The sequence below is a fragment of the Limanda limanda genome, chromosome 16 (assembly GCF_963576545.1).
Source record: "Limanda limanda chromosome 16, fLimLim1.1, whole genome shotgun sequence".
Lineage (NCBI taxonomy): Eukaryota > Metazoa > Chordata > Actinopteri > Pleuronectiformes > Pleuronectidae > Limanda > Limanda limanda.
The window spans coordinates 11902789-11918664 of record NC_083651.1 but is presented as its reverse complement, the minus strand read 5'-3'; the positions used below and the strand labels follow the sequence as shown (position 1 = coordinate 11918664).

The following is a 15876-nucleotide window of genomic DNA, read 5'->3' as shown; positions in this document are numbered from 1 at the left end:
AGCATTGCAAACCGACATAGACTAAAAGAATCTAAGCCTCCACAAGTGTACATCACAGAGCTCAGATCTGGTTTGTTCCGGTGCTGAAATACTTTAATCCCTTATCCTCTTCTACTCTAGTTGTAAATCCTCAACTCTTGTACATTAGGAGGGATTCTGAAAGGCATGGCTGGATATTTCTTCAATGCAGGCTACCAATTTAGGCAATGCAGTATTTCTCTGGTATTCATAATCGCTGCTAGGGTCTGGTGCACCAACCTTTCTCGGTCCTCCTCAAGTAGAGTTGTAAGGCAGTTGCTCCTATGGATAAAAGCCCTGTGGCTTCTCTCCTGCTTCTCTAGCCTGTTTAGGGTAACACTGTGAGAGCGGGACACCTCTTCAAGCTGTTCCAGCATCAGTTTGGATGAACGCTTCTGGGCTTCCAGCAACTGGTTGACCTGAGGGATAATAGGAAACAAAACACAATAGTTGTCAGATGTGAAGAAAATATTAGTCTACCTTGACCAGGAGAAGGGTTGTTCAAGGTGAGGAAGTTGTGCTTACATGTAAATATGGCAACTCAAGCTCTTACATTATTACTTTAATAGCCCAATACCTGGCTCATGCGTCTGTGCATCACTAGTAATTTTTAAAAGATGAATTAACAGAGATGTAAATTCTCATGCAGATAGTTTGTGGTCTGTTGAGCCTTCGAGATTTAAAACCTTCACCTCAATACCATTGTTGTAGATGGTATTTCATTGAAACAAGGCCGTGGGTATTCAGGAAAATTATATTCCCCTTAAGAAATAGTCATCACAAAAATTGTTGACAGAGAGGTTGATGTAGATTAGTAGAAAAACAGCAAAAACAATGCTACAGTTGACAGATGCATTATCACGTGCAAAGAACAGATCCAGCACTTGTAACACCTGCAGTGCAGAAAAAAAACAATTTGTGCAATGATGCAGAAGTATCAGATGCTCTTTTGTCAGACAGTAATGCATTAATCTCATTAAATTTGATTAACCGCTCCATATGGTGTCTGTTTTCTTAGTTTTTTGTGTTGGTACCTTAGCAATTGGTATTTCGTACACATCCTGCAGGTGGTCCTGCTGGGCCTTGAGGGAGTCTCTCTGCAGGGCTCGGAGCACCTTCTCCGGTCCGCTGAAACCATAGTGGGCCCCCAGTAGAGCCAAATCCATCTTCTCTGATTTCAACACAGTGATAACCTCATCTCTGGCCTTGTGTGACAAGTAGAATAATTACTTAACCTTAAATATACTATGCAAGCTGTTGTTACGATCATAATCTGAATTTTTGCAGTTAATTTGCCCGTTTCACATGATCCACTCCACACTAGATTTGAACAAATCATCCTACCTGCAGTTCACCCTCCAGGATACTGAGTAGAAACAACAAGTCATCTCGGGACAGGTCTTCTCTTTTGTGTCTGCCTGCCCTCCACTTCCTCTTGTCTTGCATGTTGCCACTCTGGATAGTGATTTTGGGGGGCTGTATGGGGTGGAAGAAATGCTCTGACTTTTGGCTCTTTGCAAGACCTGGCTAGCAAGAAACCATTTTGCTGGCTTTACGAAAGTAGGGGCATGTTCTCGGGCCCGCCTAGAAAGAAGTGGAGATTTAAAAAAGATTGGAGCTGTCAGCTGAATAAGGGGAAAAGAGAAATGTTGTGCTTCTGATCAAGGAGGTTATACAAGGTCACGAATTGTATCCTTACAGCACAAGTGGTTATTATGTGGCTTTAATATGCGACAGGCTGATGCAGATTATATAAACCATTCGAAGCTAATCCAAAGTCAGGAGGCATCTTGTCATAACACTTACTGTTGCTGAAACGGATAAGTGTGCGCCTGGCATTACTTTATATGAGGCTTATGTCATGTCATATTCTTGGCACAGTTACAGCAATCACTGTCCGCTTGGCAGACAAAAGTACAAATAGTTGCCAAAAAGTAGAAAGTTGATTACTGACCACATACGTTAGGGCTAAATATGTGTACCATTTGTATGTGTGTTATTAAAGCAAATCACACCAGCTAAACAGCGTCAGCTTGCCAGCTTTCTCTAACTCGATGTTTGCAACACAGAGTTAGAGCGAGAAAGCAAGCAGGTTCACATTAGTGAAAGATGATGTCATCTCTCACTGTTCTTCAGCTCAGCCTCTCTCGTCCAAGCTCTCACATAAGCCATGAACGCCTCTAATTCCCAAGATCTTGTTCAAGTTTTTTAAGATCGTTAAAACCCGCCCTTTTGTTTTTCTGCCCTGTGGAAGTTGAGAAATGCAATTGGGTGATGTGGTAACATCCAGAGGTTGTGTTTTTTAGTGCAGTTAAGATCATTAAGATCTCCTCAGAAGTTTTTACTGGTGCTTGTGAGAAATTATTTTCCTGAACAGCAAAGCAGCCAGAGACACAGACTCTGTCGTCAAGGCCTGATCAAGATATAGACATGTGAGTTGATCTGGTGTGTTTTCTGTGGACACCAGTGTGCTGTATATCCTTTTTATCTCTACCCATTCAGTGGTGTTGTTAATGTGGGAAGTCGGGCCGAGACACGTGCCACTGTTAACTTGGCCTTCAAATAACTAACACTGATAGAGACTGACCATTTTAAAATGGTCTCAAGTATAAACATAGACACTCGTATGAAAACACACACAGGTACACACACGCAGATGACATGACTCAGACAGTGTTCTTTCTTTGGTGTGTTCGCATTGTCTAGACAAGCACATGTATACTGATGTGTAAGCATCCTCCCACATAATGCCAGGCATGTGAAAATACCTCCTTAAGTTAACAGATGGCTCAGATGAAGCCAGAAGCAGTCTTAATAATGGTTGCCAGGGTTGCCCCACCGAGGACTGTCCACTGGCAGGCAGGCTGGCTGCCACACATGTGGCTGGCTGCCTCTGTTTATTTGCACCTCCCATGGCTGCATCCCTCCTGTTTACATAAAAAGGCACTGGAAAGCCATGTTGCTAACGCTACCACCATCAGCCAGAAACAAACATCGATGACTCATTGTTTGATAATTTAAACAAAGAACACATTTACTAGTGGTGGCCGTCCTTAACATGAGCAGTGGGGAAAATCATTGTGTTCTGTTGTGATCAAAGAGTTGATGAAACTGAATCCAGTCTTTTGGACAGTTACGTCAAATGAATCGGCTGCACACGCTTTCTTTATTGGCTTTGGCTCCAATTGGCAGTGATGGAAACATGACACCCGGGTGAATGCGCTAATTTCTATAACTTTATCTATTTATTTTTAACTTCGGAGAGTTGCAGCACTGTGATTTATTTTTCTCTTCGTATCGTGCAAGATCCATTGATGCATTGATTGTGGATGTGATGGTTTCCTGTGCAATCAAAGGTGACTCATTGTTGATCCTTTTTTAGAAAGTTTACTTGCAAGTTTTGGTGTAGAAGAGGTATAGATGTGAGAATATGCGGATCGGGTGTGTGTAACCATTTTGACAACTTCTTTCAAACTGACAATCTGACATTCGCACACACGTCACACTGTGAGAAAGAGAGCCGAGCATAAAACATCTCTCTCTAGATCTCTTTTGTTATTTGTTTATTTAAACATTCACTGAACAACCTCTATGTCTTTCTCGAGGGTCTGTCTGAAAATATGTGTAGCTATCATGGGTTTTTAACAATCTCACATCCCTCACCTCTCTATCACAGCCAACTTTTCACTCTGTCCCCCAGTGTGTCTGTTTGGAACAACTAGAAACACATATGATTTGCAACAAGTTCAGTCAGCATGTAGGAAGTGGGTCTTAGAGACCATAAACCGACTTCTTCTCTACCAAGCACTACCAAGCATCCTGCTTTATATATGCTTGGTAGAGGCTTATCTCTGGAGTGAATAAAATGGTTCCAATTTATTGTCCGTGGCGCTGTAATTTTTACTCTGAATGCCTCCCCTCTCCTGTAGGAGCAAACAACCTGGCCTGTGTCCCCCAGCTAATTCTAGTTTGAGACCCCCTGCTCTAGCTATCCATTCCCAGCAGGCAGCTCATATCCACTTTGGATCCACCTGTCATGGGAGGCTGGCTCAGTCTGTGCCCTGGAGTCATCTTTGGCCTCCAGTTTCCAGGGTCAGATTGGCACAGCACCCTGTAATTCATCTGTGTGGCTGATGTATGTTTTGGCAGGAGTACGGTACTGCAGGCATGGTTGGTAAGAGTGTTTTAACAGAGAAATTATACATTTAGCAAGCCAGCTAAAAAGAACTGGAGATGCTGAAGAGGCTATAAATTAATTTAGTCACCAGCAATTGCAAAATCATTTACGTTACCAGAAAATTTGTATTATGGAAATAAAGTCAGTTTGCATATTAAAAACCTGCAGATATGAGCCTTTCACAGACATAAACACACATTTGCTGATATACACTGAAAAAACTAAAAGCCTCAATTACATGTCTTTGTCCAAAGGGTTTAACAACGGTATTTTTCATTGCCAATTTGTTGGATGTGCCTAATAGAAAGTGTTCAATATTTGACTTTGGCTCCCATTTCCCTTGTGTCGTCTTTGAGAAGTTTTGAGCACCAGCTGTGAATGTGTTTTTCTGCCGTCTGATCTGCTAAGTGCCCGAGGCTTGCAAAACATTGGGGTTAATGAAAGAGAACAAACATTTTCTTATGATATAGATTTATTTAAAGGCTTCATTTTGATCTGAGTGTTTGGCTCCACTTGAAATCAAATATTTTCCCACTCAAAAGATCTATGAAGAAAGAGAACACTGTAGTGCCATCACACAGCTGTCAGGCCTGAAGTGATGTTTGAAGTCTATAATATAGTGGTGTTGGCTGGACTAGAGCGGTAGTTAGGGTACGTCATAAGGTTTAAACAGGTTTGTACTGTGGGGGGGCGGGGTTGTAAATGATTTAATCTAATTAATCTAATTTATTTTACCTTCAATGTATTTTGTGTTTGGCTAAATTCTTGTAGGTTTTAATGAAGTGGTTCCTACAAAAACACATCCATAGTTGTACTAAGTTAAATAATAATCATTTTGGCAGTTGTAGTAAAATATGGTCTTTATTGTTACTCTGATATCGTATGCTAGATTCCATGTGTATTACATCAGTGTTACGTTGATGATTGATAGAGAATGAAGGATGAGCACCGTGTTATTAATATCATCCATGTGATATTTGCCACTAGGGGTGGAGAGCGAGAGAGGAATAGATCCAAAGATAAGGATTAGCCCTGTGCAAAAAAAGTAAATGGGACAGGAGACAGATCTGTAATGCGAACAGGACAAGAGGTGCCAAAACCTAATTATTTAAGCTGTAGTTTGGCAGACTTAACTTATTTTGGCCAACAATACCCACATTACATAAGTTACAATATGCTATCAAGGTGAGAAAAGGGTTTCCTAGTTTGGTGCTTGTGAAAGCTTAAAAGCTTTGAGTTATGTCTTTGTACATGACCTTGTGTCTGTGATTAGCATCTCCTGCGAGGACATCAGGAGCTGCTATCAGTCTGGCAGGGAAGATTGGCTTCGCTTCAACATAGGAATGTCAGCACGCACCAATATGAATTGGGAGATACCACAAAGATCTATCAACCAAAAGACCAGAAAATAATTTATATGAGATTTAAGCCTGTGAATCATTGACTGTCTGTCTGAGCATCCAATAGTCCTCCTGCTGGTGATGCTCCATCCCTGCATCCTTTGTCATGTCTAAGCTTTGAGTGTTTTATGTGTATATATATATATATATATATATATATATATATATATATATATATATATATATATATATATATATATATATATATATATATATATATATATATATATATATATATATTCAAACAAACTAACAAGAGCAGCATCCAACAGCGAGAGGTTGGGATTTGGGAGGCCAGGTGGATTTGTAACCATTTCGTTTAAATTTTTAATCTTTATTGTTTCCTTTTGCAGGGACAGTGCACAATTAAAAGTAATTGCACCAGAGTCAGCTAGTAGATAATTTGCAGCTGTTATCCCTGGGCAGGTACACAAAAAACTAATCGCACAACAGCAAATATGTGACATAAAACAGCACAACACATAAAAGTCCATAGATAAATTAATTCTTTATGATAAACACAGGGCGATCATTGGTCGCGACAGATTTGTACTGACTGAAGCCAAAGTTTAAAGCTGATTTTAAACATCACAGAAATTCTAGAGTTTCTAATATTTGTAGGCATTAAATTCCACTCACCCACTACAGGGAAAACAGATTGAACAATGGCTTTGTCTCTGAAGTGCGGTACCCAAGCATTTTTAATAAATGCTGTAGTCCTATTACTGGCACAGTAATTTCCTGGAAAGGCCAGGCATCCTCTAGCAATTTTCAACTTCAGAAATGCGTCAGAGTATAATAGGAAGTTATCAAATCTGAGCAAATAAAGTTTCTAAGGGTGTTGTAGTGATGATGTACTTTTAAGAATTTTTTTTTTATAGAGTGGGCACAAAGTTCCTGACCAGAGTCTGTCACATACTGCACTTGATTGTGTGCTTGCAGCCTTAAGTCCCCATTGATTTAACAATAACACCTGCTCAAATTGTTGCTTATAGAAGCAGAAGCTACAAACCTCCAAAACCATAAAGTGCTACACCCACCCACACCACTCCCAAGACATGTCTTGAGATGAGTTATTGATTGTTGAAACAAGTGCTGAATTGGCCTGCTGACAATGGATTTAATGGAATGAATCATAAGTAGAAAAATAAGACAACATAACCACCACGCAGTGTCTTTGGGCATGGACATGCCTGTAAATAATTAGGACATCTTGGTTTTTGCAGGAGGATAAAAGGTGTAATTGGTTTGTCTTCCCCCTCAGCACATCGTCATCGTGTTATCTTTAATCGGACTTATAGTTTAAACTGCAGCGGTGATTAAGAGCTTTTGAGGTCATGGCCGACAATGTTTTAAGCAGCCGTGTTGGCAAATCGCCAGTTTACATGAGTGAGGCCATCATCCAGAACCAAATCTTAGAGCCTTTGCGTGGAACTGAAACATGCTTCTGTTTCCTGGTTCCAGACAGTAGATCCTCATTAAATCCACTCACCCCCATTGACCAATCCATTAAAACCAGTCGCCACTATTGATCACCCATTAAAGATGAGCAGGAAGCCCCATTTGCCTGCATGTGATTTCTCTCAACTGCCTTTGACTTCATTGATCTCTGGTCATCTGAGCTGTAAACTCATTGTCCCATATACATTTTAAAGGATACTCTTTTCCTCCTCCACCATTTAGATCAAGTGTGGCATGAAGGATATTGGGAATCCGTGTTTGGGGACGGTGAAGATATTGGTTTTCTCATGGGTCACCGTCTGCTTTCTCTAGACTACACTTTGGACATATCTTGGTGTCCTTGCTGCTGTAGTACTTATTGGAGTTGGACAGTCTTTGTCACAACCTCCACTCAGTCAGCATCAGAGTTGTGTATCATTAGAATTTTAGTTCCAATTCTTAATGATTCCGATTTTCAATTAAAATATAAAAAGGGGTCAAATATTTAGATAACTTTAATATCTAGATGTGGAATAGATAGATTTAAGCTGTAACCTGACTTGCAGCTAATTAACACCCTGCATTTACATCATTTAGCCTTGTTGTCCCTTTCTCTGTCAAAGCAATGCCAGACTTTTGACTGTTTACCCCAGTCCATCTTTCAAACTGCTGCTCCGACATTAGTCTTGCATGTTAAGCGCTCGCTCGTATCAAAACAAAGGTGCTGTTACTTTGATGCATGATGTAGACAGACACGTCCTGGCAGATGAATAAAAGGCTCCTGGCAGGTAGATGCATCCTTGCAGACATATGTCGGCTTGTTTTCATATAAAAATCATTTTTTAGGAAACAAAAAGCAGAACCTAAATTCAACTTTTTATAGTTATAGTTGACTAGTCCTTTATGTTATCGACTATTTTCTGTTTTAATTTAGGTTTACATTTCCTAAGATATTGCATTTGACAACAATGTGTACCTTCACTATTATACAGGAAGTTAACTTTATCCAAGCATGTTTGTCCTCACAACAGTTTAGTTGTATGTTTCCAGTTTTAATGAGGCTTGAGATTGGACTTTTTCATCCCTTCGAGCACGTCCCCACAATCTAGGCACACTGGCTGGCCTGTCTGTTACTTCAACACAAATTGTTTGTCCATTTGCTCTGGAAAATGTGACTATCTGCATTTTTTTGCAGAAGAAATGTAATTGTTTTCATGAGAATATTTTGGTGTTTATGAATTCCGACCGGGGGCTCGATCAAACAGTCTAGCAGCCCCCGCAAGGCTGCATGTCCCCCAACCCTGACATAGAAGAAGGCCACAGCAAATTAACAAGATATACGGAGTGTAATATTGCTATTCTGACATCCACAGGGTGCAAGCATTCACTGAACGTTCTGACGAGTATGAAAATGAGGCAAATCGTCGGCTGTGGCCTTCACAGTCCCTTGAACTCAACCAAATTGAAGACCTATGTAAAGTTATGGACTGGCATGAAGACACTACTGTCAGAAAATCATGTAAACTGGAGTTCATCCCTCCTCTTTCACTTGTGAAGCATCCTAAAAACGTTGGGCTGTTTTGCTTTAGAGATGATGTACGTCCAGACCCATAAGTCCTCTAAGACTTATCGTTGGCAGGAGCATCATCCTCTGTGTGGTTTACTCATCAGTAGATGATCATATGTGCCTCTTTGAGTGCATTTCTGAGGCTCTAAGAAGTCAGGTGCTAATTGCGAAAAGACTGAATTTGCAGATTTTACTTGACATAAATTTGGGCCTCAGACTTCAGAAAAGTTAGATCTCCCCTTTTGACAGAATTTACAAAGATAAAAGTAATCGCCAGGAATTATAAGTCTATTACTCTGATTCTCTTACCCTGTTTTCAGTAAAGATAGCTGTCCACTGACAAATAACTGAGTATCAAGACTATAATATCAAATACGTGATACCTGGGTCGTTGGTTGATTTAGTGGCCAGCATAGAATTTATAGCTCGCTTTTGTAACTGTGCATGATGGGGTCATTTAATAGCATCATATACTAGTTTTAATTTGAAATCTTTAAAGACTGCACAAGCAACATTTGCGCTACTTCGTGACATTAACTAGTATATTATCCGTCTGTTTTAAATAATAACTTAACCCCAAACCTGCTTTACCTCTAGAACCTATCCATGTGTGTTGTTTTGGTTTAATTATAACTTGATGTGTTGAAATACTACACTTTTATTACTTTTTAAAAATATGAATGGATTTATGATTACTTGTTAGTTAGTTAATTAGTTTATTACCTCATACAGGGAAATTCACAACACTAACAATAGCAAACAAGGACATCTTTAAACATAACACATTGACAGACAGTAAATAGGCCTGAGTGGAAACACACAGTAAATTAAGATGATAGATTGTTTTATTTGTCAACCGACCCTCGAATGGCCATCTTCTCTCCTCTACAGAGGCTTTTCATATTTAAATGTTGAGGCAGCGTTGATCCCAAAGGGAAACCACCTCTGAAATTGGTGACACGGACTTAATCTATGTAAACATACCGGATGTGCTTTCTTTTTATAAGGTGCGCACACACATTAATGAATTATCCTAACGGCCCATTCCCTACAAAAAACGAATCAAAATAAATGCTGAATCAGCAGCTCATTGCCCTCAGGCTGTTGCTGATCGGTTCCTTCACCAGTGTGTGGAGGTTTTTCTTTGTGCTATCGGTGAGAAATGAGTTTTAATACATAACATCAGTGTGGCTGCCCTGTCAGCACCTTCCAGTCATCTGACAGTTTGGTTAATTTCTTGAGTATTTCACAGCTCATTGAACACAGAGCACCGGTGACAGGTGATTGCATTTTGTACATTCAATGAAGGCACACACATCCTGCCTCTAGATTCAAATCACATCAGAAAGATGAATTAATTGTACGATTTTTTTCTTATAAGCTGAACATTTTACGATGATGATCATCACTAAAAAGAGTTATTATAATACTATTGGATAACGGTTGTGATATATGTTCTTATTGGTTCATAGTTTGAATATGTAAAGATTAAAACCATGTTGTTTGTATGTCCTCATTAATTAGTGAACACAGTGAAACCAAAGCCAGACTAAGATGAGCATTGTCAATACCAGCGAGGGGGAAAACACTGACCTGATGCAGATGGGCTGCTCTCTGGTCATCTATAGGCTTGGTCTTGTCTTTGATAAATCCTCCTCACCTCTGTAATTAATCGTTTCTTTTCCTTTTGTCCTCTCTTCCTTGGTCTTTTTATCCTCACTTTCCCTCCAACAGTCCAGAATAACAAAATGACATGATGGGGATGAGAAGCAGTGGAAAGAGAGAGCGACTGGTGAATGGTTGGCTTGGCCCATCAATATTAGGGGTGGTCTTTCAGCACAGGGGGTGTATGCCTGGACAGTTGACTGTAACAAATACAGAAAAAGGTCTAGGAGTGAGGGATGAAGGGGAAGTGGTTATTGAATTTAAGAAAGATTAAGACCTGAGGGAGAATGAGAGCGGAAGAGTGGACAAAGACACCTCATCCATCTGTCACAATATCTTTCTGTTACATGGTTGTTGCCTATAATGACACCAAAGGAGAAGTAAACAGTAGATGGGTTTGATAATAAGGATTGGATGAATCATTTGAGGGATAGGAAATCTGAGGGCAAGCGTTTGATGTGACTCAAGGGAGTTCTCTTGACCTGGAGCAGCAATGTCCAAGTGTTTTTTTTTTACTGTGTTAAACAGAGTGGGAGAAAACTGGAAAACCTGGAGACTGGACATAAAAATGAGGGTATACTCCATGTCTGGAAAGTGAAGCCAATGTTTAGTGTCTGAAACCTGTGTTGTTTCAAATGGCCAGCAGAGGGCTGTTCCTAGAACGTCCCAACAAGGCGGTAAAGGACATACTGGTTTCAAAATGGCACAAACCAACGAACGATTTCACGCTGGGTTACTACTTAGATTAGCATGGTTACCCCAAATGCCTTGTATTCATATTGATGAAAAGCCTAAAAGCTACATTTGCAGTATTTGGAGCTGGTCTCATTAAATAAAACTAGATGCATAGAAAATCACATGTTAATCCATGTTGGGTTAAATTTTGATGGAACTTCCAACTGGACATGGCTTGCTGCAGTGTTCTTGCCCTTCTGTACTTCTTTTCACCAAGAAGGACATATCCTCATCGAGGGTTATAACTAAAAATGTATCTTCGGGCCTTTTTGTTTTCAATCAAGTTATTTTATCTTTGAAACACCCACATTTCTATAGTCTGAGGTAATGCAGTCTATTTGGAGAAGGTCCAACAAGAAACCTTTGGCAGTTTTGCTTAACAAATACTCAGAATGATTAACTGACCATGAAAATAGTCATGGATACATTTTCTGTCAACAAATTACTTAACCAACTTATCCTTGCAGTTCAAATTGTCACTGTCAGAAATGTCCTGTATCTTTAACTCAGACTTACAGCTTGGGGCTGGACAGTTTAGTTGCTCATGATTTAAACAGTCTGTACAATATATTGTAAAAGCAGCATCAGCCTCATGGAGCTTTTTCATGTTGTATTTACACTTGATAGTGCAACAACCTCTTCTGAAAACTGTTTCTGCTGAGTCAATCTCTATGGTTTACGAAGTTGAAGCGTTTTGTTCCCTGTGGTCTTTTCTCCAATCTGTGACATCCCGACAGTCATTTACCTGTTGTGATGTGACTGATTGCAACTTCTCTTAGATGAATTATAGCCTTTGTCCACAGAGTCAATGTCGGCCTGTTTGTTCTTTGATATTGAAAAATCACAGAAAGAACTTCCAAGTCAAAGTACTATTTTTTTATAAGTGCATGTTGAGGCCAAGGCAGTGTAATAAAACCTGCAGATTTATTGCAGAGTTCATTCTGGCATCTGTTTTTAAAGTATTTTGAACAAGCATGTGTATATATCAAAAGGTCTGAGCATGACATCATAGCATGAAACCAGAGGTATGCACTGAGAAGTGGTAGCAGCAGGGAGGCTAAATATAACCAGATGCTTTGAACTCTGCTGCATTGTTGTTATCGCAAGTCACTTTTGTGTATTTCTGTTTCCCTGTCGTGACTGAAATGTGTACTGGACAAACATTCTAAGACATGATGTGCAAACACTAAATCTGTGGTTTAGGGCCAAACTATGGAAATAGATTGTAGCTCTGTAAGCTTGTATCATAAGAGGAGTTTGTCTGGATCCCAGATGTCATGTTGGTCGGGCATGTCTCTTTCAAGCAAAGCCTGGTTTCAACTGATCTGAAATATGGTCCTTGCTTTGAATTGCCTCATCCAAACATTGTCATCATTACTACTCTTGCAGATTAAACCTTAACTCCATGAGTCCAGATATATAAAGAACATCGCTCTCTCTGTCATTTTCAGGTGCATCTGAGGGGGAGCAGGAAGAGGAGACTGAACAAGAAATACCTACGACAGACGAAACTATCACAAAGACAAAACCAGAGAAAAGGAAAACGATAACTGAGACAACAGATAAAGCTAAGAAGAAGAAAAAGAGTGAAGAGGTATCAAATGTGTTGTGTTATTACTATGTCATACCTGCTCACCCAGTAGATGTTTATTCTGTGTCCGATCCTCACCCAATGCAATTTGGTGTGCTGATTTCACACATGAGAAACAAATGTCACCCACATTCCATGTGCCTTGGGTCCCAATTCAGGGATACAAGCTTACCAAGTTTGAACTTTCTTGGGAAACTGTGACTTTGACTGGTCTCAGATTGCTCTTTTCTTCTCAGATTGTTTAAAGCTCCTTTTCAGCTTCATCTTCATCTTAACAGTATGCTATCCAGTATATGAAAAATAACAGCATTATGAGTGATTATAACGGTAAATATCGAAGTACAAAAAAACTTTCACCAAAGTTAGTTTATAATGTCATCAAGACCTCAAGAAAGTTTGTTCTTTGGTTTGTGAGTTTTTGTAAAGGTATTTCTACAAAAGCAGCAGTGGAAGCTGCTCTTTAAATTAGTTGAAATAAAAATACATAATGTAAAATAAGGCTGCTACAAGCACAAAGAGATGTACCACAGATGGTAAAAGGCTCTAGTTTGTGGTAACTTTACGTTTATCCAGAAAACATTGTGATTTCAAACCACTAATAAAGGAAAACATATGTTATCAGGTCCAATAGATTTCAGAAAATCAAGTTGTGAATCCAAAAAACTGCCTAGAATGCTATTTTGTCTAAATAATGTAGTGTGCTGCATCTTGATGGATTTTGAATGCTGTTTCATGCAAAATATGGGAAAACGCAACTAGAAATGTGTCAAACTTCTCACATGGAATGATGTTTTTTTCACCTATAATATTTAAATACATTCTCAACATATCAAATATATAAGTAGTGTGCCTGAAATGTGTGTTCTGTCTGTACTCTCATCACAGAGTCAGGGTGTAATCCCTCAACAGAAAGAGACTGAGGATGAAAAATCAACTAAACCCAAGAAAAAGAGGAAGGTGAGTGTGGCGCCACCTGCTGCTGCAAAGAGAAGCGGCAGTTTTGCTCAGTGCAGTGGTGAACACAGTATGTGTTGGGGAGTATTGCATCCAATCCTACTTTGTTTTGCAGAAGAAGAAGAAGACCATCACAGACGTGTTGGCCAGCTCTGAGCCGAAGCCGGGCTGTGCGGCCGACCTGCAGAGCATGGTCTCTCTCTACTTCTCAGACAAGCGCTCTGTGATCGAGCAGGAGGAGCTGACCCTGGAGGGTGAGTCAGGGCTCCGGGCCCTTTTAGCTCCAAGGTTCAGTCGATATCTGCTGATGTGTTGATTCACCAAGGTCACCGTCTGTCCTCCCACATGCTCCAGACTCCTGCTTCCTGTCCTCTAACGACTTGACGCACACCCTCTCCTCTTACCTCAAACTGGGTCAGTGATGCTTCTATATTCTCTTTGGGTGGATCTTTTATCATCTGTTACTTCTAAACACACATTTAATTTTTGTTTCATACTCTTTTTTCCTTTCATCATTAGTTTGTCCCAAATGGGCAAAGATTCAGAAGCAGCACACGGAGAAGAGCTCTGTGATCCTGCTCATCGTCTGTAGCTCTGCTCTCCGAGCCATCGAGCTCATCAAGTAAGTGACACAGCGACACATTCTGAACTCCACAGCTTTTATCAAACCTAACATGGTGCTGTTTGCTTTTATAATTCACAGGCAGCTGACCACATTCAAGGGTGAAACCAAAGCGATGAAACTGTTTGCAAAACATATCAAGGTACTGGAAATGGCACATGGTTATTATGATGCCTGTGGATTCTGTGCAATGAACAGTTTTACCAGAACAGTATTTTTGCGTGTGTCTTTCTATTGTACAGATTGAGGAGCAGGTGAACCTGCTGCAGAAAGGCGTCACACACATTGGCGTAGGGACACCAGGCAGAATCAGTGCTCTCATTGAGAAAGGTATGTCACTCACAACATAATAGATTCTGTTTAAATTTTAAGGTTTTTAAATCTTAATCTGTGGAAACTCTTGTTTATTGTTGTCAGATGGTTTGACCCTGAAGTCACTGAGGTACGTGGTTCTGGACTGGAACTTGAGGGACCAGAAGCTCAGGAGGATGGTCGACATTCCTGAGGTGAGCTACTGCCCCCTGCTGGACTGAAAACATAATTAGCTTCCTCTGACCAAACACATAAGATTACTTAATGAAGTATGTGATAGTATCAGCAGATAAGTCCTGCAGTACATAGAAATATATTTGATAATATTACTCTAGGATATACATTTTTCTGTGCAGAAAATGTTCAGTTTTTTCCCTCACATCATCTGCTGAAGGTTACATGCTTAATCGTTTTCACCTTCAATCTGCATTTTACGGATGTACATTCACTTAATTTATCAATTTAGTACCTTTTTTTTTTCATCAAGTCTGATTTTACAAGTGAAATCTTGGACCTTTTTACAGCTCCTGAAATGTGAGGCCCTGCCACTTCTCCTTTTCAGAGGTGGTTGAGGATTGTTAGTGAAGCACAAGGATTTAATTTATAATATGAATCATTCTGACATTGTACTGATGATGAAAGGATGAATTCATAATGACGATAATCAAGATTTGCAGCCCAACATCCAGGCCTGGCTTTGTGATATTGAAAGTGAAAGTGTAAAAACCAGTTACATGGAAACTTGCACCCTTCACTCCACATTAACTGACTGTGGTTTTTTTTGTTTAGTTATTTGTATTAGTGAAGAAAGCCACATCTTGTGTTCAGCAGTTAAACATCAGAAACAAATTAGTATTCAAAGCAGCATATTTTCTATTCTTTATACTTTAAAAGATGCCTGAACACAGTGCTTAAGCGATGGATTTGTTAGTTTTTAAAGTAAATACATGTTACTGATGTCTTTGTTTATTTTTTTCAGATCAAACTGGACTTCATGAAGCTGCTGGAGGGCGGCATCCTGACTGGCTGCAGGGAAGGCAAACTCAAGATTGGACTTTTTTAACTGCACATAATAAAAAACTTGCAAACAATCCATGTGACGACTTGATGTTCAAAGCGATGGTGGACCTGACAACAAGCCGAGGGGCCTCTTCCTGTTTGATTTCCTTTTGTGTCTGTGTGAAACCTGTGTTGTGTTTTTAACTATTCTCAGAGGCCGTGTCGAATGTTTGTTCGCTCTTGTACTTCAACACAATGTCCCAGTGTGATGCATTGAATAAACCGACTCCGAATGGAACCGGCGTCCCTCTGTTTGTTTACTCCGACCTTGGGAAGTCCCTCCTACTGACAATGTGAGATCATCAGTTTACTTGCCCACTAGGAAGCCTCATTTAT

General features: G+C 39.9%; 1 protein-coding gene across 1 annotated transcript in view; it reads left to right on the top strand.

Annotated features, from left to right (window-relative positions):
- Window positions 1-15778, top strand: part of cmss1 (cms1 ribosomal small subunit homolog) — a 30600-nt gene extending 14822 nt beyond the window's left edge. The window contains exons 2-10 of the mRNA XM_061088986.1: window positions 12454-12596; window positions 13479-13550; window positions 13663-13801; window positions 13902-13961; window positions 14067-14169; window positions 14251-14311; window positions 14412-14499; window positions 14587-14675; window positions 15461-15778. Of these exons, the coding sequence (XP_060944969.1) occupies window positions 12454-12596; window positions 13479-13550; window positions 13663-13801; window positions 13902-13961; window positions 14067-14169; window positions 14251-14311; window positions 14412-14499; window positions 14587-14675; window positions 15461-15544 (839 nt within the window). The 3' untranslated portion in view covers window positions 15545-15778. The remainder of the gene's footprint in view (window positions 1-12453; window positions 12597-13478; window positions 13551-13662; window positions 13802-13901; window positions 13962-14066; window positions 14170-14250; window positions 14312-14411; window positions 14500-14586; window positions 14676-15460) is intronic.
- Window positions 15779-15876: the final 98 nt, after the last annotated feature.